The 22,774-nt window shown below is 34.0% G+C and overlaps 1 protein-coding gene across 3 annotated transcripts in view; it reads left to right on the forward strand.

The window, feature by feature from the left end:
* The first annotated feature begins 1,165 nt into the window (after positions 1-1,165).
* Positions 1,166-22,774, forward strand: part of HGF (hepatocyte growth factor) — a 101,215-nt gene continuing 79,606 nt past the window's right edge. The window contains exons 1-4 of one of the 3 annotated variants that reach the window (XM_016190317.2): positions 1,166-1,484; positions 10,021-10,186; positions 16,068-16,180; positions 17,596-17,710. In XM_016190317.2, coding sequence (XP_016045803.1) covers positions 1,397-1,484; positions 10,021-10,186; positions 16,068-16,180; positions 17,596-17,710 — 482 coding nt within the window. In that variant the 5' untranslated portion in view covers positions 1,166-1,396. The remainder of the gene's footprint in view (positions 1,485-10,020; positions 10,187-16,067; positions 16,181-17,595; positions 17,711-22,774) is intronic. The other 2 variants (XM_060196326.1, XM_007527907.3) reach the window with 2 other exon arrangements.

A 22,774-nucleotide genomic window follows, 5' to 3' on the forward strand; every position in this document is an offset into this window, starting at 1 on the left:
TGCTAATTTCAGTGATTATTATCTTCTTGAACAAAACACATATGACATAGATAACTTGATCAAGGTTCTATACAAAAAGATACAAATGTTCAGTTCAATTTCTTGTTTAAAGTAACCAAAGTATCACCTAGAAGGGCAGCACCAAATCTCCTGAATGTAAGAGTGGCTTGGGCAGTAAGCTCATAAAGATTTGATGAGTTGGAATCAAACACGCCACAACTATACAAACTCTCTTAACATTTTTGGAGGCAGGTAAGATTACATGTGGGGGATATTGAAGGGACAGGAGAAGCACCTTTATTATTGACAACTGAAAAACAGTATGAGAGAGTTACAGTGAAAGCTAGTTTCAGTAAGTACATAAAAGCAATAAATGGCAGATGAATGGATGAATGGATGATAGGTAAAGAAAACAAGAATGTATGCTACATTTATCTTCAGGGACAGAGGCTAATCCCATTCTCTTGGACGTTTCAGAAGCATGGCTAATTTTTATCATAGCCTCCCAAGCCATACTAGCTTCATTTTAACCACATCTTTACATTTGCCTTGGTCATAAAGCTTATCACAGTCTCTGAAGAAAGCTACCTGCCTTGAACTCTTTGAGCAAAGGCAATTTTCCCCTTGGACTTGGAGATGCTTTTGTTCTGTTTGTTTGTTTACTACGCCACAGCACCACACCCTTTTCCTCCCTCTTTCTACTTGGGCCCACCAGAGCCTGACAGCTTTCTCCTTCCTCACCTGCCTCCTCCCCCACCCCCATTTCTGATCTCTAATGTCCTAGAGAATTAGTGTCTGCTTTGAATCTCTATACTGCTTTAGCAGTGAAAACTGACAAATTACTTGCTGAGACACTTTGGACTGAAATGCAACCCTTTACTTTCTTTCTTTGCTGCTTCCCCTTCCTCTTTTCCACAACAGATATGTAAACACATGTATTTTCCTCTTTGATTTGAGCCTAATTTGTCCTCTGCCTGTGCCTTAATTTAGCTATTGGTCTGAGTCTTGCTCCTCCCTTCCCTACTCGAAAAGAAGCCACTAGGCTTCCAAATTGAGGCTGGCCTCAGGCCAGGTGACCTTTTCTTTGTAAGTTTCTTCTCTAAGGGGGTGTTGCGAGGGGGGGGGGAGGGGAAGAGGAGCGGGATCAGTTTAGTGGTGGTAGTGGTAGAGGGTGAGGAAAGCAGGAGGGGGTGAGAGAGTAGAGGGCTGTTGTTAAACAGTTTCTTACCGTAAGAGGGAGTTCAGACCTAGATCTTTCCAGTTAATCACACAACAAACTTAGCTCATCGTAATAAAAAGCAGCTCAAAGCCGACCGGCTCTTTAGGCACTGAGTCGGAGAAGGATTCTTTCACCCAGGCATCTCCTGTGGGATCGGCCAGCACGTCCAGCAGCACCATGTGGGTGACCAAACTTCTGCCAGCCCTGCTGCTGCAGCATGTCCTCCTACGTCTTTTTCTGCTTCCCATCGCCATCCCCTATGCAGGTTAGTTTTCTCTTCTTCACCATCATTATTATTTTCTCTCTCTTGCCAGTCTTCCTTTTTCTAACACCCTCTCTTTGGATTCCCAGCATCCTTCTTAACTCAGTATGTGGTATGGGATTTTTAAGCCTCTCATTTGTATTTTCTTTGACATTCTTTTTTTTCTGTTTGAAAGGCATTTAAGATGATAATTAACATTTCATTGGTTTCCTTCCTCTCTCCCCACTACCCAGCCAAGATTCGAGAGTCACTCCTAGTTATGAACCAAAGGCTAGGCATGAAGCTGAAATGTAGCTGGCTTGCTCAAGTTTAAAGCTAAACTGAGGGTCTTGTCTCAAGAAGGGGAAAATGATGGTCAGTCAGTTCACCACGGACTGATTTTTCCCAGAGGACAGTTTTCCATTACAATGCACTAGCTCACATCACTCAGTCAACATTCAGGGCCAAATTATGAATTTCCTAGGTTTTCATTTGGAGACAGTAGATTAAACTGTGTACTATGCACTTTATAAAAATGAAAGAGAAATGTTCTCTTCTAAGAGCCCAGCTCTTTCTGGGTATGGATGCCTGCCCTTTTCAAACTATAATGCAAAGAAGGCAAAAACTGCATGACTTAGTTGAAAACAGAACTACCCCCCCCCCCCCCCACCAGTCTCCTACTTTCTGTCCTAAATTCACAGTTTAGAGAGAGTTGACGGGGAGTTTATGTTGCCTGGAATTTTAAAGATTACACTTGCTGCTTTGGGATGTTTTCTGGTGTTATCAGGGCAAGAGGAAACATCTGTAATTTGGTTATATTATCATTGCTGGAGTGCCAGAGGGAGGTGAACATCATGTATAGACACAGGGAAGTAGGGGAGTGAGCCAAATATACATAAGGTAGATATGGCCTTTTTATAACATAACATAACATAACATAACATAACATAACATAACATAACATAACATAACATAACATAACATAACATAAACATAACATAACATATATGTTATAACATACCATAAAACATGGGGATTGCTTTATGTATTTGAGATAAATATGAAAATCATCAGATTTAGGTTTTAATGTAGCAGACACAAGGAATGAAAACTTCAAGAATTTATTAAGTGGCAAAAAAAAGGGTGTACTATTCACCTGAGTTTCTCCTGTTTTATGAATTTTTTAAAATAAACACTGTGTGAGACAAGTAATTTTGTAATATCTAGTTAAAATTTCTGAAAAGGTGAAAAATAATTCTGTTCAAATTGAGCAGCTTATCATACTTGTGTTGTGTCATATTCTAATGTATTCTTAAAAGACTTCAGTTGTTTAGGAATTTTTAGGTATAAGTTGAAAACTTGAGGGCTTTCATTTTTTTTAAAGATTATAAGGTGGGTGACTTGAAGAAGAACTTGGTTACCTGAAGTCTGTGTGAACGCAAAAGGAAAACCCAAACAGTAGATCACCCATAGACAACGTCTATTTGTTTTTGGCATGCATTACGAAGTTTTGGCAGGAGATATACATTCGTAATTATATTTCACTTTGGCTGATGTTAAAATGACTGCGTTTCCTGAGTAGATGGAGAATGCAACCCAAGAGTGTGCTGGCAAGGCACAGAGAGGCCAACTGGGAATTACAGATATGCTGTGAATAATTCCTGAAGTGGATAATGCTAAAATTGTCATCAAAAAGAGAGTCTGCCTTTAGGTGGCAAGTGTGTATACACACACACATACACACTAATCTTTAAAATGAAAAGCATATATAACCCTCCTAGAGCATAACAAAGCATGACTTGTTGGTTTTTTTTTTTTTTTATTATCACTGAATGTTTGGAGACTTTTCATTGTTGTCATTTGCTTTGGTTATACCATTTAAAAATTCTTTCCCTGAGTCTATAATATAGATACTTTAAAATAGCACAATCTTAGAAAATATAAGAGCTTTATCAATATAAAGAGTTCAGTGGAATGGTTTATGGAGAAATTATATTGAAAAATTTCTTGGAAATATTCAATATAGTGAGCTAAATCCATTCTTATAGTAGTTGGTCTACAGCGATTATCCTCAATTTAATATCACTTATACTGGAAACAGGTATCCAACTCTCAGTTACAAAAGAACAAGAAGATGACCACTTGATGTACAGAAACCTCTGGGGGCATGGCAACAAATAAGAAAGAAACCTATACTTGCTGAGCAAGTGTTATGGACCCCATTAAAATATGAAACACTTTTTAATTCTAGTAAGATCAGCATTATTGGAATTATCTTGTATAATGACACTGAGGTTAACTTTCTTAATTACCTTGTTATCTTAGTTATAAGATAAAGCTGAGGTTTCTATCCAAAACTATGTGAATGAAGTGTATGCTGCTTCAAAATCAGCTAGAGTCTCCTTTTACTTAAAAACAGTTTTGTGGGTGGGGGAGACAGAATAATAGTTATGCAAAAGACTTTCATGCCTGAGGCTCTGAGGTCCCAGGTTCAGTCCCCAGCCCCACCATAAGCCAGAGCTGAGCAGTGTTCTGGTCTTTTTCTCTGAATCTCTCATTAAAATAATAATAATAAATATTTATAAAGATCAATTCTGCTAAATTATGTAAGAACAGTTATGTGTTAGAAGTGCCATTATAATGTGGTTCACAGTTCATTTCAGTTTTTTTTTAGATTTAAAATTAAAAAAAAAAATTTATTTTCCCTTTTGTTGCCTTTGTTGTTTTTTATTGTTGTTGTACTTGTTGTTGTTACTGATGTCGTCATTGCTATATAGGACAGGAAGAAATGGAGAGAGGAGAGGAAGACAGAGAGGGGGAGAGAAAGAGAAACACCTGTAGACCTGCTTCATCTCCCCTGCAGGTGGAGAGCCAGGGGCTGGAACCAGGATCCTTACTCCAGTTCTTGGGCCAGTCCTTGTGCTTCGCACCAGTCCATGTGCTTCGCACCAGTCCATGTGCTTCGCACCAGTCCATGTGCTTCACGCCAGTCCATGTGCTTAGCGCCACATGCGCTTAACCTACTGTGCTACCACCCAACTCCCTACAGTTCATTTCTTATTGTGAAAGTCAAACCAGGTTTAGGAACTTAGCTTGGGTATGACTAGATGGGTTGTACAAAGAAAGTTAGGACTTAAGTTCGGGAAGCACAAAGTGATCAAAGATGTAATATAAAAACACAATTAATTGGGTTTGGTGTATGGAGGGAGGCAGGAGGGACCAGTATGGCTTGTACTGAGCAAAGTAGAATAGGCTGACATGCATACTAAGTTTGCCTGTCATGCTAAACCTTGTGGTCACTGTTCTGAACATCAGGGATAATGTCTGAAAGCTTTAGAGTTGACAGATCATATAACTAGAGTTGTACTTTACTGTGGTTGTTTCAGTAATGGTGCAAAAGTTGAATAAGAAAAATAGTGAAGATCCACGCAAGAGGAGGTTTCTGAATCTTGTGCAAGGAAGTAAAATGAAAGAGGAGGAAAATACCCAGGAGACCCCTAATCTCACTCTGAATATCACTTCATTTTGCAAATCTCCTTGGAAGATGTGATGAGCTTCTCAAATAACAACACTGGGTTTAAGTCTGGTGTGATTCCTTTCTTCTTGACAGCTTCCTTGATGAAATTGTTGACTTCTCTAAAGAAGAAAAGTTAGTTGTCTATTTGTGAAATGCAAACCCCAGATAATAGAAACAAAACTTTGGACTGGTATTTATGATTAGAGAGGTATAGAAATCACAGCCATTCTCTTCCATTAATTCTTTATATACTTTCAATTTAACATCTTGCCACTTCAAGCTGTTAATCACTAATCATATGGGTAGCTTTCTTGGGATATATGGAGCCAGATTCCTGCTTCTTTCCACACCCTGCAAATCCCTTCTTTGCATGGTTTTCCTTTGAAGTCAATTGTTAGTCCATACAGAAAAGAAAATATATGAGGTACTGAGAGAAATGAGTGTGAGGCCTGGGGACCAGAGGGAGAAATGTGTCTCTTCAAGCATCTTGATACATTTGACCCCACTTTCTGTTTGTAGGTTTTCACTAAGATCCTAATGATTTCAATTCTAAAATAGACACTTTGAGTTCTTCAAGAAATATAGCTTCCAGAATGTTTTCCAATACTGGGAGGGGGGGAGGAGTTGCAATTTCAAGTACAAGAAAGTATGACACGTTTTCAGTAATCTCTAACCCTTTGATTTCATTTAAATAATTTGTTTATAAACTTCAACTGATGGTCATGCACAAAAAAAATAGCAGGGGGAAAATTTGATCCAAAGATATTTTTGAAATTCTTCCCCAATTTTTTTTAAACTGTTTTCAGTAAAACAAGCTTCAGTTGTTAATACATATGGAAGAGAAAGTCAAAGCTATTTTCAGCAAAATAATTTTATTTTCTCTTGTTTTTGAATGACCTCTGTTTTGAATTTTTCTTTTGTAGAAGAACAAATTATTTTTATAAATGTGTGGGTTACATGATATGCAACCATCTTGAACTTCACATTTTAGAGTAATTGGTTACTAAGCTAGCAGAAATGACTATGCTGAGAAGAATAGCTTCTCATTCATGAGAAATAAAGAGTAAAAAGTGAATCCTGGTATCTGGTTCACATTGCCTCTGTTTAGCTGTCTAGTCTCAGGTAAGCACTCCAATTTATCCAGTAAAGCAAACTTAACAGATTTATCTGCTTTTTCATAATATTTTCTGATCTTTAGATGAAACTTAGTAGTTGAGCTATTTTTCAACAATCAAGAGTAAACTTTTTTATGAGACACAAACCACACATCAACACATTTCAACAAGACACTTGAGGATCATTAGAATTAAGCTCAGCTAATAATCCCATAGACAGCTTTCTTTTCTCTCCAATAGACTTCAGTGTTTGCCTTCATAATGCTTCAGAAACCAGATAACTGACCCAGGGTACTACATTATTTGGTAATTAGTAAAACACATATTTGAACTTAATGTTTGTTTCAGATTTGGGAATCTGATTTTGTGTTCTTCTCTGATACTTAGACATAAAACTATAGCATACACTAGGCTAAATTTAATTTTAAATTTTTAGGTAACAATTTACTTGAGAAATAATATATGCTATTCTGTTTTGGCAGGTGATTTTCTTTTTGTCCACTTTGCATCCATTAACTACTGTTTCTTTCTAAGAAATATTCCAATTTGTACAATATATCAGGTGACTAAGAAGCAATGCAGTAAGGTCAAAAGAAGGAGATACTTAAAAAAATTTTTTTTTGTTTATAAAATGGAATATTGACAAGACCATATGATAAAAGGGGTACAATTCCCACCACCAGAACTCTGTATCCCATCCCCTTTCTCGATAGCTTTCCTATTCTTTATCCCTCTGGGAGTGCAGAAGGTGGAAGGTCAGGCTTCTGTAATTGCTTCTCTGCTGAACATGGGCATTGGCAGGTCAATTCATACTTCCAGTTTGGAAAGACTCTTTAAAAAAAAAAAAAAAAAAAAAATATATATATATATATATATATATAATTAAGTGAGAGATAAAGGAAAAATCAGAACATTACTATGGTATATGTGTGTCAAAGATGGAATTTAGAGCCTTATATTTATAAGCCTTGCACTCTATTGCTGAATTACCTTCCTGGAGGCAGTAGAAATTTTCTTTATTCCTGTTTCCCTCTCCTTTCCCCCCCCACTCACCACTTCTCTTTCTTACTTTGTTTCTTTTCATTTCTTAAAAATAATGTTTTTCAAGACTGTTGTGATCACGTGGGCACATTTCACATCTCCCCAAGTTAGGTCTTAATTCAATTCACCCTCCACCAAATTGTCTGCTCCTTCCACCAGAGGGCACTGCGCCTCAACCCCTTTCAACCTTGTCCTATTCTCATAGGGAAAAATGTCTTAGTGGAAAAAATTACTACTATCAATATGGATCTATAGCAGAGACCAAGTTCTAAAAAAATTACACCTCTTTTTATGCTTGGGACAGTTTCTTACATTATGCTAGAAATTAAAGGATGAAATTCTAAAAGCGAAAGCTTATTATTCATGATTTTTAAAAATCTAAATTGATTTACAAATACTGAAATATTTGCAACTAAAATAATTTCAACTCAGTTAAAATTCAGTTTTTATTATGTATATTGAGTAATTGTAATATTGGCATTTCAGGTAACTTGAAAGATATGGTCAGTAAGAATGCTGAAAATTTCTGTCTGCCTACACAATGCAAAACATTTTGTTTATAGTCACTACTAATGGGTTACTTAGTAGATCTCATTTTTATGTTAATAACTTTTAAATTTCAACTGTTGTGCTAGGGTCATTCCATTTTTATTTAACAGAAAAGCTAAACATTAAAAATGAAAAGTGAAAACATTGCTATAAGAATTAATACCAGTCTTTGGGGGATTGTGTTCTGGGGTTTTATAGAGCCAGAAAGTTAGTGAAGTTTATATTTTCTCTTATTTATTGCAGACTCCAGGTTAGGATAGACATTAATGAGTAGCATCTGCATGTTGAATAAACCAAATGAAGCTAGTGGTTGCTGGCAAAGTTAGAGTATGATGCCATTCTTGGTACTCTTCTAATCATATTTCTAAATTTTATGCACAAAAATATTCACCCTCTTTTCTTGACACATCTCACCACATATAAAGACCAGAAAGGCATTTCCTGTTTTATCATCCAAGTGTTTGCCTACTAATAACTCTAAAATGTTTTTAGAAAGTGTTTACAAACCATATTTTCACATACTTTTGGAGGACTTCTTAGAAAAAGATGCCATTGTGAGTATTTTAAGAATGTGGTTTCTGAAGTAAAGCTGCTGGGTTTGAGTTAGGTCTTGAAAGTGGTCAGTTAATTTTCCTTTGTATTGATTTATTAATCTTAAAATGAATTTATTATTTCTCTTTTTATAAATTATTTTTATTATCTTTATTTGCTGGATACAGACAACCAGAAATTGACAGGATAGGGGGAGCTAGAGAGGGTGAGAGAAAGACAGACACCTGCAGCACTGCTTCACCACTCACAAAGATTTCCCCTTGTAGGTGGGGACTGGAGGCTTGAACTGAGTCCTTGCTCCTTGTAATATGTGGGCTCAACCAGGTGTGCCACCACAGGCCCCAAAATGAATTTGTTATTTCTATCTTTTTAAAACAGGAAGGGCACAATTCCAGCTATCCCTACTGTATGCTAGCATTATAGTCTCTTAAACTGTGTTTTGACCTTTACTGTAACGATGGTGATCATCATTAGAAACTAAGGGACTGGGAATTGAGCGGTAGCTAAGCGAATTAAGTGCACTGCGGTGCAAAGCGCAAGGACCAGAGTAAGGATCCTGAATTGAGCCCCCGGCTCCCCACCTGCAGGGGAGTGAAGCAGGTATGCAGGTGTCTATCTTTCTCTCCCCCTCTCTGTCTTCCTCTCTTTTTTCCATTTCTCTTTGTCCTAGCCAACAACAACGACATCAATAACTACAACAATAAAACAAGAGCAACAAAAGGGAAAATAAATAAGTAAATATTAAAAAAAAAGAAACTAAGTGACTTTGGGCAGATTGTAAAGAAAATACCAAGTTCTCGATGCACTATAAGTATTTGTTAGATTGTCTTTTAGGATACTTTAGTTTTTTTTTTTTTTCCTTCCCTAAGGTCTTTAATAGGAGAGTTCATGCTATCTAGGGGCCTGTCTAGGGACCTAAATGTACCATGAAGAAAAATGATATTGCTACATTAAAGGATGAAGCTTAAATGCATTTGATTTACAACATTTGGCTTGTTTTCAAGACAAATGGCTCAGTGATACTGAGGAGTAGTGCCCCCAAACAGAAAATATTTATGTAGAAAGTATGGTCTAAAATGTGAATAATATGATTACTTTAAAGAACAAAGATAAAGAACTTATACATTGCATACTTTTAATGAGCAGTTTCTGATCTGTCATTGTATTACCTTATCTAATCAATACTATAATTTACATGAAGACACATTGCAGAAGGAAACTAAAAAAATAATCATAAAGCATGATGTGATATGCCCCGCTATTTGCTTTCATACTGTTAGGAGAATATTATGTGTGTATTTGTATCTATAAAATGACCTTTGCCCTAATTTTTTAAAAAATTCTTTCATTTGAGAATATGCAGATGAATGACTCCACATGAGAAGTTTTTCTTTGCCTGATTATATTCTTTTCTTGTTAAGTATCATGAATTATCATTGCCCATCTTACTCTTTCTTTTTTTTTAAATTATGGTTATATTTATTGTATAGAGACAGGGGGTGATAGAAGGAGAGAGACAGAGAGACACCTGTAGCGCTGTTTCACCATTCATGAAGCTTCCCCCTGCAAGTGGGGACCAGGGGCTTGAACCCAGGTCCTTGAGAACAGTAACATGTGTGCTCAGCCAGGTGCTCCACTGCCTGGCTTCCTTACTCTTCTTTCAACTTCACAGGCTATCTAGTGTTTTGTCAGATAAGATCATTATAGGAGAAGATGCTTAAAGACATTTATTTCTATGTTAACCTTATAAACTTTCTCCCATGTTTATTATTATTATTCTTACTAGAAGGACAAAAGAAAAGAAGAAATACACTTCATGAATTCAAAAAGTCAGCAAAGACCACTTTAATTAAAGAAGATCCATTATTGAAGATAAAAACCAAAAAACTGAACACAGCAGACCTATGTGCCAATAGATGTATTAGAAACAAAGGACTTCCATTCACTTGCAAGTAAGTGGTTTCATTTTGTTCTTAGGAAAGTTTTCCAATACAAAATGCTTTTGTTATCATCATATTTTTATGTAATGTAATTGTCTCAAAATTCTAAGTTTGGTTTCAGTTTTACTCAATACAACAGAATCTAGCTCTCAGCTGGTTAAAGTTTGAGAAAGGGAGAACACATCAACTGGCTTTTGAATACACAGTGGCTTCAGTTATGAAATTTATGTTTTCTCATCTCATGAACAACTTAGTTTGAGGAACTGAAATTCAGTTAGGTTGGCTTTTCTTGCTCTAACACATTATATTATTCTATTTTAATGTGTTTTTTTTGTCCCCCTTGAAGATAAGTGGAGTGGTTTTTCAGGTTCTAAACCGGACGATGGCTAACGTTTTCTGCAGTTTATATCACTGACTTTAGTGATTTGAATAAAAGTTGGCAAAATAATTTGATAAATAACTATAGAGTTATTGGTGTCTGTAGTAGACTGATTGAAAAGAAATTAGGGGATAGTGATGTTGAAGTTTTTGGTGAAAAATGAGCAATTCAAAGAAGCATGAAGAGACTCAGGACTTTCTTTTACTTTTATTATTTATTTATTTATTTAAGTCTGGTGTGGTCTCATAAGGAAGAATTCATTGCTACTTTGTCAGAGATTCCAGAGTTTAGAGTTTGGAGTTTGGGACCACATGACAATTTAATCTGAATTGCCAAAAGAAAAATGCATTGTTTTCATAACATTCTTTTTGTCCCACAAATTTTATGTGCTCTTATTTACTTTCTAAACTTTTATTTCCTTTTTTCATTCTAGATTTTACAGATTTGGGTGTGAGAGTCTTGAAATTTTGAGTCCTACCCTATTATATTTGAATAGTGACATGGGATTAGTACAGATTTTAGCAATACTGTATCTCAGAGAAATGAGTGCTGTGGGCTTGATAAGTTAAGAACAGGATCAGTTCTTCAACAGATTTCAGGAGTAGAGAATCTACTTTCTGTTGATGTATAGATTTTATGGAAGCATTTTTGAAGTAAAAGTACAACTTTCATGGAAATATTTCCTGGCAAGAGGAGTAAGCAACTATAATCTTGCTTCACTCTCTGACTTTCTTTGCAAACCTTGAATTTGTTTCGAGAGAGAGAGAATCCTATTTTTTAATTTTTGCCTCTAGGGTTGTTAGCTGGGGTTTGGTGGTACGAATCCATCGCTCCTGGAGGCTATTTTTTCCCTTTTGTTGTCCTTGTTATTATTATTGTTATTGCTGTCAGTGTTGGATAGGACAGAAAGAAATCGAGAAAGGAGGGGAAGACAGAGAGGAGGAGAGAAAGATAGACACCGCATACCTGCTTCACCACTTGTGAAGTGACCCCCTCCCTGCAGGTGGGGAGCTAGGGGCTGGAACTGGGATCCTTATGCCATATGTGCTTAACCCGCTGCATAACCACCCTCCCCCTGAGAAACCTATTCTTAGTCAATTCTTAATCAACATCTCAACTATGTAGATTTTTGGTCTTGTACTTCCTGCAATTAAAAACCTGAATTTGCTAAGTCGGGCGGTAGCGCAGCAGGTTAAGCGCACAAGGCACGAAGTACATGGACCAGGGTAAGGATGAAGGTTCCAGCCCAAGGCTCCCCACCTGAAGAGGAGTTGCTTCACAGGTGGTGAAGCAGGTCTGCAGTTGTCTGTCTCTCCCCCTGTCTTCCCCTCCTCTCTCCATTTCTCTTTGTCTTATTTAACAACAACAACATCAGTAATAGCTACAACAATAACAACAACAACAAAAACAAAAACAAGGGCAACAAAAGGGGAGAAAATAAGTAAATAAATATAAAAAATTAAAAAAAGGAAAAAAACCAAAATTTGAATTTGTTGAATTTTCCCCTCAAATTTGGAAGGGCAGAAAAAAGGGAGGGAGAGAATCACATCACTCCTTTTTTAGAAAATTTTTTTCTTTCATAAATTAGGTTATTGGAAGAAATGGTGATTTGCAAGCTTATTGTCACATGTATGCAGTGTTTTTTTTTTTTTTTTTAATCTCCCTATAAGTATCTGCACACCACATACACCAATAAGTGAAGTCTTCCTCCACCAAGGTGAACTGTGTCTCCAACCGAATCCCATCTTTCCCGTTTGGAGTCTCTAAATCTGCTGCAATAAACTATGGCTTAGCCTAAGCTTCACTCTGTATTTTACCTTTCTTACTTTCTTAAGTTCCAATTCCTTAATTTTAAACTGAGTCTGAATCTACATTCTTCAGAATCTACAAGTCAGAAAGTGTTAACTATCTCATTTTTGTCATAAACTAGCGTTATTCCCGTGGCATGGAGGTGGGGGTGGGCTCCGGACTTTTCCTCTTATTTTCTCCTTGCAAAAAAGAAACTACAATGATTTTACTACATTGAAAATTCAGTAACTTGATTAACAAATCTTCACATTTCCCATGTGAATGAGATTTCATACTTTCCTAGTAAATTCTAGTCATCCAAATTTATGACAACCTATGCTAAAAAGCACATACAATCACATTTTGTATTTAGCCCAGGCAGGCTCTTGTTCCCAGTAATATGAGAAATTGTGGAATGTACCAATAAAATTGTGTGAAAGTTCTGTGATTAGTGGGCATACAATGGAAAATTTTCAAACACTGATTTCTCATTAGAAGGTATCAACAGTATTGATTTTGTAGAGACAGAAGTTCTTTACTGGATAAGGAAGAGTTTTGCCTATGGAGTAGTTTAAGTGGTAGAATTTAGTAATTACATGCCTGAGGTTCCCGAATTATGCAAACTAGAGTGAGACTGTCTCTGACTTCTCTTTCTTATATGGTTCTCTCTTATGAAATGAATAAAAAATAAATTTAAAAAAGAATAAAAACAATCAAAATGCTTGATATAAAGCTTTTTCAGAATTGCCCATTAATGAATTGTTACCAGAGATGAAAATAGGAGTCTGTCTCCTTATCTATGCAAGAGAGGGAACTAGAATTGTTACTATGCCATAAAAATGAGGAAACTACACACAATAAATTTTTGAAATAAAGGTGACATGATTCTTAAAGTTAAACTTGTAAGGATATGTAACTCATGAAACGTGAAGACTTATACCTAGTCTATACGATTAGGAATTACTTTCCTAGAGAATATGGCATAGGGATGGAATGAAAGCTAGACTAGAATGAGCAAAATGGAAACTCAGTTACCTACTTCCTAGATGAAGTCACATTTGTATATGCAGACACAAATCTTTATTCCTGAGAAGCCATAGATTATCTTAGAGGTGATGTCATACTAAATCCACGTAATTCAAAGAAAAGTAGCACGTATGCGTGGTGATTTTTAAATGCAACATGCAGTGGCAAATGTTTATTTCTGTAACTTCAAATTTCTTTTTAGATGTCTATTTACAGGTTTTTTTTTCACTTTTTGTGTATGTTTTCTGTCTAATAACTGATTTCATGGTTTTTTTTTTAACACCTTTTTTCAATATCCCTCAAGGAAGAAGGAATTTAACTCATATTACATATGACTAAAGTTAACCAGATCAAAATTCAAGTCTATTATTAACTTATACTGTCTTACCTAGTTATTCTGCTACAGCTTCTAAAATATGTGTTTATGATTAATTCTTTAAAATATTTCATTTATTTTTAAATGAAAGATACAGAGAGAGAGAGAGAGTGATCTCATAGCACTACTTAGTTCTGGTTTATAGTGGTACTGAGAATTGAACATGTGACCTCAGAGCCTTGATCATGAAAGTTATTTGCATAACTGGTATGATGTCTTCCTAGCCCTTAAAATTAATATTTCAAGGTAAATGTTCTCATAAATTAATATTTCAAATACATATATGTAATACAGGTATAAGTTTTTAAGTATGATCGATGTTTAAGTTACTTGATGTACTGAATAAAAAAATTAACAGGTTAATATTTTTAATAATTTAATTGTATTTATCAATAACTTTTTAAAATAAAGATCTCTCAATTTATTTAAAAGTTGTTAAAATACTAAGAATTGGGAGTCAGGTGGTAGCGCAGTGGGTTAAGAGCATGTGGTGCAAAGCGCAAGGACTGGCATAAGGATCCCGGTTTGAGCCCCCGGCTCCCCACCTGCAGGGGAGTTGCTTCACAGGCGGTGAAGCAGGTCTGCAGGTGTCTGTCTTTCTCTCCCCCTCTCTGTCTTCCCCTCCTCTCTCCATTTCTTTCTGTCCTATCCAACAACATCAATAACAACAACAATAATAACTACAATAATAAAACAACAAGAGCAACAAAAGGGAATAAATAAATAAAATATTAAAAGAAAATACTAAGAATTAATTGGATGATTTGAGATATCTAATATTACATGAAATTATGTTGTCACAATATAAAGAAGTGAAAACTCCTTATTAGAAAAATCTGTATTTTTAAATTAGATGTTTGCACATAATTTCATTATAGTTAGTATAAACATACTGAGAAAGGGTTTAAATGCTATTTCTTAATGAAATGATGATAGCTTAGAATTTCAGCTTTATTTCTTATAAGAAATGTAGGGAGTCGGGCTGTAGCGCAGTGGGTTAAGCGCAGGTGGCGCAAAGCACAAGGACCGGCATAAGGATCCCGGTTCGAACCCCGGCTCCCCACCTGCAGGGGAGTCACTTCACAGGCGGTGAAGCAGGTCTGCAGGTGTCTATCTTTCTCTCCTCCTCTCTGTCTTCCCCTCCTCTCTCCATTTCTCTCTGTCCTATCCAACAACAACAACAATAATAACTACAACAATAAAACAAAAAGGGCAACAAAAGGGAATAAATAAATAAAATAAATATTAAAAAAAATTTAAAAAAAAGAAATGTTAACATTTGGGGCCAGACTGTGGTGCACCTGAGTGAAAGTACATATTAGCATGTTCAAGGACCCAAGTTCAAGCCCCAAATCCTCACCTGCAAAGGGAAAGCTTCATAAGTGGTGAAGCAGTGCTACAGGTGTTTTTCTCTGTTTCCCTCCATCTCAATTTCTCTGTCCTATCAAATAAGTAAATAAATATCAAATTGATAAAAATAAGTCAATATGTTGAAAATTTATCTTGTGCTTTGCTATTCTCAGGTAAGGGGTTTTTGTGTTTATCATCTTTTTTTTAAATAGAAATACAGTCAATGGGTAACAAAAAGTCAATATAATACTTAGCCACTTAGAAGTAATACAGTATACTTAGAAGTAATACAGTATAGTAATTTTCTTTCAGATTGTATGTCAGAATCATATTTCTGTTGTATCAATAATTCTAATCAATGCCCTTATACAATTAAGGAAGCATTGACTTAAGTAAGCATTTTTGCTCATAGCAGAATCTTTCTAATTTTTAATAATCTTCAGAATTTTATTAAATTGTTCACACACTTGATATCAGACCCCTGCTATCTGAGAGAATATCCATGTGTGATAATTTGTCTAATGAACTTTAGGAGATGCTAATTTAAAATATGATTTATACAACTCTGTACTTTGGATGATTTTGTTTGTGATTATATATAAATGGATGTATTTTAAATATCATGATTAATTTCCAGTTTTCTGTGTACTTATAAAAAAGTCTCAGTTTTTATTCAAGCTCTGTGTAACAGTGATTTTGCTTATTGAGACTGTTTTTTTTCCTAGAAGCCATGTAGAGTAACATAAGAATATTCCAAATACTAAACTTGATATTTAAATCTATGCCCTCAAAAATGTAATTATTTCTTTTTCTTTGGCTATCAAGATGATAGGTGCAAATATTACTCAAAAGTTTGCTTTTGTATATGTAAAAGACATCTATTTTTATATTACTAGCCTTGGGCAAACTGTAAGTCTCTTTAAAAACTGTATACATAGTGGTATTCCTTCTTTTCATTCAGATTTTTTTTTCAGGTCCTTTGTTTTTGATAAAGCCAAAAAAAGGTGCCTCTGGTTTCCTTTCAATAGCATGTCAAGTGGAGTGAGAAAAGTATTTGGCCATGAATTTGACCTTTATGAAAACAAAGGTAACTGACTTCTTCAATGTCTAATTATAACGTATAAGTATGTAATTTCTTATCAGTGTTCTTTCCCATGTTTTTTCTATTATATTCTGGATCTTTAAATAGTAAAGCCAGTCACTAAGATAGATTTTTACTTAGTAATTTAGACTGAAGACAGTTTTTATCAAACTTTGATTATATTTTCATCTTTCTTATCTCTAACAGCATCTCCTAGAGCTGCTGTTTTTCACATTTATTTTATAAAGTGTTTTTTACCTTGAGTTACTATTTTAAACACCTTATTACAACAAGTTTTAACTTTATCACAGTACTTTAAATTTTAGACTTAGAGTAACTAATTTCAACTATAGTTATATTGATTATTACCAATAACAGTTAAATATGGAGATATTAAAATTAGTTGTGTCTCTTAGATCTGTTCCTAATTATCTACTTCAGAAAATCTTTAAAAGATGTAAAACTATTCCAGTATTTTTGTTAGCTTGCTTGTTTTAGAGTTTTTGATACTTGTATACACAATGTATTTATATTAGTTATAATTATGTCAATAAAATAATTGAAGAATATTAAACTGGATTTTACAAATGAAATTTTATTGTATAATTATTAATTAAATTTGCAATAATATATATTTCAATGTTATTTTTTTCTTAAAACAGTCTTATTTCAGTTGGATAATTATTAATGTGCACAGATGCTTCCTTTTTATAGGGCAGTTGTTTAAATCAAAATCAATTCATGATATAAAATAGGATAGTTTCTTTATATTCCAATTATTCCATATTTCTTAAACACAATTTATGATGTATATTATAAGACCGTCTTCAGTCTTCTTAATTGCACATACTGCAATTTGATAGGAATATACAATTTATTGGAATATGGGTGTTTTCGAATTTAGCAGTTCAGGTGCTAGCCAACCTACCAAAAATATGACCATAATATGATTATCATGCACACATGAAAAAAATGACATTTTTCTGGAATAAGGACAAATTAATTACTTTCATTATCTTAAAGCGCTTTTCTAAATTATAGCTTTTACAAATCACTTCATTTTTGTTTCTAATGTAATCTTAAAAGAGTTCACATATTTGAGCAAAACATTTCTTTCAAGTTAAATTTATCTGTTCAGCTGAGTATGCAAATTAGTCTGTTAAGAGCATGGACATATCTCTAGTTACTGAGCTATAAACTCACAGAATTAGGACCTCTTAATTTTTTATTTTTTAGTTACTACAAAACATCTTATTCAGAAAATGTTAGTAAAAAGCTTTAGTTTTTTACTAGGCAAGAAGCTTCAATGTTATTTGACCTAGTTGGCAAATATTAGTTACCAAAAAATGTGCATGGAATTTTGTTTTTATTTTCTTTCTATGCACATAGTTACAATGTTTTTCTCTTGTTTCTTCTGATAGACTACATTAGAAACTGCATCATTGGTAAAGGAGGAAACTACAAAGGGACTGTATCTATAACAAAGAGTGGCATTAAATGTCAACCCTGGAACTCCATGATACCACATGAACACAGGTAAGAGCACCATGAAGAAAAGAGGATAGAAAATCTCTCTCTCTCTTTCTCTTTCATACTTACGTTAAGTATTTCAAATTAGTCCTTCAGAGACTAATCCTGCAGTTCAATGATTTAGCCACCTTTAAAAAATTTTTTTTGTATTGGTGGGATTAATGGTTTACAGTTAAACACAGTTGTTGGTCTATTTGTAAAATTTCTCAGTTTTCTACAAAATACTCACCCCCAGCCTAGGTCTTCCTTTACCATCATGCACCAGGACCTAAAAGTCCCCCTTGTTACCCTAGAATCCTTTACCTTGGTGGAATACACCAAACCCAATCCAAGTTTTACTTTGTGTTTCCCCTTCCTGTGCTTATTTTTCAACTTCTGTCCACAAGTGAGATCGTCCTATATTCATCATTCATTTTTTGGCATATTTTACTTAACATGATTTCTTCAAGTTTCATCCAAGATGAAGTGAAGAAGGTTAATTCATCAATTCAACATTATTTTTTGATCCTTTTTTTTTGGTTTGTTTTAATTTTTTATGTGGGAGATTAATGCTTTACAGTAAGCAATAAATATGGTTATTAGTACATGTGTAAAATATCTCAGTTTTCTGCAGAATACTCTTAACACATGGAGGTCCTAGCTGAGTAGTATTCTACTGTGTGTATATGCCACAGCTTCCTCAGCCACTCATCTGTTGTTGGGCAGTAGGTTACTTCCAGGTTTTGGTTATTACAAACTGTGCTGCTACGAACATCAGTATACACAGATCATTTCGGATGAGTGTACTTGGTTCCTTAGGCTATATCCCCAGGAGAGGAATTGCTAGGTCACAGGATAGCTCTACGATGAATTGCATTAAGCCCAAACTTATGAGATTCATATTTAGTATTTAACCATATTTTAATAAATGCATCATTTGGATGTAGTTTAACAATATCTTGCTTCAAATACCAAGCTTAGATTCTGATGTTTATAAAGGGGTATAATATAACATTTTTGGTATTCTATTGCTATGACCCTTTTTCATTTGAAGAGTAGAGAAATTGACTGGTAAGAAGGATATAGATTAGATTCTGACGTCATCAAGAGTTAAGTATTTGCTAACTGTTGGTTCTCAACTTTTGCTGCACATTAAAATAACCTGTCTGAGCCATTAACAATTCTCACCTACCAGGTGTGAACACAGGCCAGTTAAATTAAGATATTTTGTATTCATGGACTAGGCACTGGCATTTTTATTTTTAAGTTCCCCAAAGTGGAATAAACATTGAGCAACACTGCTATAAACTGATGCTTCAGATTGGTCAGCTTTCCTGTAACACCTCATTCATTAGACATTATCTTTAGGAATTTTATTCAGAACAGATGACTGCTATTAAAAGACAAGTAAAGTATCTATAGACTCAGCCTAAGTGTTTTGATCATCAAAGAGAAAAGACATAGCTAACTGATATGCACTAAAAAAACTAAATGTAGCTTGAGTTTTTCAAGACTTATTTAACAAATATTTTCGAGTCAATTAAAAAAAGAGAAAACTCTTCAGATTATTAAATGTAAGGAGATTTGTTTACCATGTACCAAGAATCATCTTTGTTAAGTAGTATGCCTAATTATTTCATTTAATCCTCCTCAGAATCACATAAAGGGTTATTTATGTTGCATGTGTTAAAACTGAAGCACACAGAGCCTTAGGAAATTTTCAGGGTGATATATTAACCAGTAAAGTGGTATGGCTGAATTCTAAGCCTAGTCAATAACACACTATGACCTATGTTTTTTGACAACCTTTGGCCAATCAGTAGCACATAAGTGATAATGGTGATGACTTTGCATTGGTGAAACCACTTTTCATTTCTTTCATTTTGGAGATGTGATTTTTGTATAATTATAAGATTGTTACTTCAGTATGCAGAAATGAGTTCATTGACCCACATATAAAGAAGGAAGAGTTAATTGCTCTAATATTAGATTCAAACCTATGATGTCATTCTTCTGAGTGTTCAAGCTAATCAGTTTCATAGTGTTTTAGTAAGAAAAATCAGGGAGGGGAGATAGCACAATAGTTATGTAATAAGATTTTCAAGCCTGAGACTTTAAAGTCAGAGATTCAGTCCTCCATACCACCATAAACACATAAACTAGAGCTGAATATTGCTCTGGTCTCTCTCTCTCTCTCTCTCTCTCTCTCTCATAAAACAAATAAAAGTATATATATATATATGTATCAACCCCTCCCAAATAAAAGCTACATACAGTTATACATAGATGACACTAAAATGTAGTATTATCTCTAAATTACAGTGCAAACAATACAATTAATCTTGGCCCTCCCCTAAGGTTGTGTATGTTACTACTCTTTGCATAATAAATTTTATTTAATGGATAGATGAATGTTTTTCATGAACAAAGGAATAGTATTAAAAGTCAGTTCGACACTAGGCAAGGAGAGTACACTGGACTGACCCAGAAGAGGTCTTATTTCTGCCCAAATTCTTCATGATTCTGAGTTTCTGCTATGGGACTAAATGTGTTATATATTTCCCTGGGAACTAGCTTCCCAATCCAAATAACTATCTTAACAACAAACACTTCCTGTGGTGAAGAGCTTTAGTGCTGAGATGATCTTCTGTATTAATTAGATCAGTTTTTGTTTTGTACTCAAAGGGAGCAACAAAATTTCCAATGATTAGCAGCTTATTGCAATGTCTGCATGATATCTTATCACTTTCTAGTTAAGCGTTAACTAAAGATTAACTTTAAAGCAAATGGAAAAAAAAAAGAAATATAACTTTGTCTAGAGGAGTGTTTTATTATTGACAACCTAAAATTGAAATATTTTACAAGTGACTTAATGGGAAGATGATGATAGATGATGATATGAGTGTAGAAGCTTAACCAGAAAATCAGGTGACCTGATATCTACATCTATATCCTTCAATGGCCACCTAGTATTTATTAATGAAGTAGATGATGGAGTAGGTCAAGTTTCTTATGAACAGTTTATATTAAAAGAGAAGGAAAAGGGGAAAACAACCAAAATTTCTCATTTATATTGTAAAGTATAGTCGATATATTTTAACTTTCAAGTAATTCTCCTACCTCTCTTGAAGCTTTGCTAATGAGGACAAAGCAAGTTGTGTGAATATGAAAACAAGTTTATTATAGAGTCTACCATTATAATACAGTGCTTGTGTGATTTGAATCTCATGCCTTTCTTGATGAACACATAGAAGTAAAAACAGCAGCATTAGGCTTCATCCTTTGATCAAATATGTGAAAACTCACAGCACAGAGGAAAACTAGTTATTTTGGATAAAAAGTCTTATAAAACAAAGAATGGAGAGATTAAATAACACAAGTAGTTCTTTATCCTGAATGAATTAAAAAAAAAGATAGGAATTGATGTAGAATTGTCTATAGAAAAGAGCACATCCTTTCCATTTTTATTATTCCCAGTAAGAAAATTATTCATCTTTTGGTTATACCTAACTTTGATTTCTTCTTTATCTTCATTCCTACCTATTTGTATTTTTCCTTTGAGTAATTCATTCACTATGTTTTCACAGATACAAAGCTACAAAGCTTTGGCTTTACAAATCCAACAGAAACGTGTGTGTGTGTGTGTGTGTATGTGTGAAGTCAAAATTGTCTCTAAAACAGTCAAGTTTACTATGAGCATATTTAAAGTACTAAATATATTATTTTATATTGTAATTATATATACATGAAAGGATGCAGAATAAAGAACCTTACAAAACCTTAATTTACTTCATTGTTCTTATAGGAAAGCAGTTGAGAACCAAAGAGTAGATAAAATGGCAAAGGGTCAAATATATATATACACATATACATATCACTTAACTAATATATGATATGATTTTGCTATTAGTAAATTATTTTTGTCACTTAGATACACCAAGAGTTTTCATATTTTACAGTAGAATTTTTAAAGCAGTTTTAATAAATGTATTAGTTTTATGAAAAATACCAAGTAAATTTTTGATTTTATCAAAACAATGTATATGTCATTATGCATTTTCTGTGAAATCTAAGCGAAACAGTAAAAATGAAAAGAAATAGATGTGAAGCATTGGCACAAGCAAATGCCATTCTGAAATGTTATGAATAGTGTGACTACAAATAAGACAAAAGGTGATTATTTTTCTTTTAAAAATTAAATACCATCAGGAACTGTCAAAGTATGTTCTTTAATTTTGTTGTATTTTGTCATTTATATCATTGAATGTTTCCTTTTTCTTAATTTATATTTAAAATGCTTGTGAATTATTGCTATAAACGTCATCTAAAGCATTTGGGATTGTGTAATGTTTATATTTTGTAGTTTACTTGAAAATGTTTGATTAGGAGTCAATCTCTTAAATAATAGACTAATTTTGATTAATTGAAGTTTTCTTAATACTTAACTCTGGTATGTATTCAAACACAAATAAAATAATTTTATTTCAAAATGTTGCTTGGTAGCTGATGCTTGTTTGTATTCATTTTGTGTCACATCATATACTAAAACAACTTCCCAATTAGAAGTTTTAATGCATAGTAGATCTTTTAGAAGTATTTACTGAGTCTAAAATCTTTGAACTTCATTCTAATTTAAATTCTATTTAGAACTCAGAGATTAAATTCATATCAAAAACTGAAAGAGTAGTGAAAATAGTAAAATTAAAAAAAATTGCTAATGTTACCTACAGTTTATATATTATTTATTTGTGTTGTTGGTAAGCAAACTGTCAGACAAATGTAAAATTACTAAGGTCAATGTCACAAGCAATAAAAAAAAATAAAAAGACTGAATTTTATGATGTTGTGAGGAAATACTTAATGTTCACAGAAAACCTCTATATAGGTAAAGTACTGCAGTTTTTGTGTCCACTGGTCTACTATTATGAAACAGATTTGAATAAAGCAAGCCCTAGACACAGGACAGATTATTAAATATTTGAAAATAGTTAAGCAAACCTATTTTTTTAATGATAGAATAAGGACTGTCAGATGGAGTGTCCCTAATAATAGCGTTTATTAAGTGTCAGTTATTATGCCACCTCTTTGATC

The sequence above is a fragment of the Erinaceus europaeus genome, chromosome 8 (assembly GCF_950295315.1).
Source record: "Erinaceus europaeus chromosome 8, mEriEur2.1, whole genome shotgun sequence".
Classification (NCBI taxonomy): Eukaryota; Metazoa; Chordata; class Mammalia; order Eulipotyphla; family Erinaceidae; genus Erinaceus; species Erinaceus europaeus.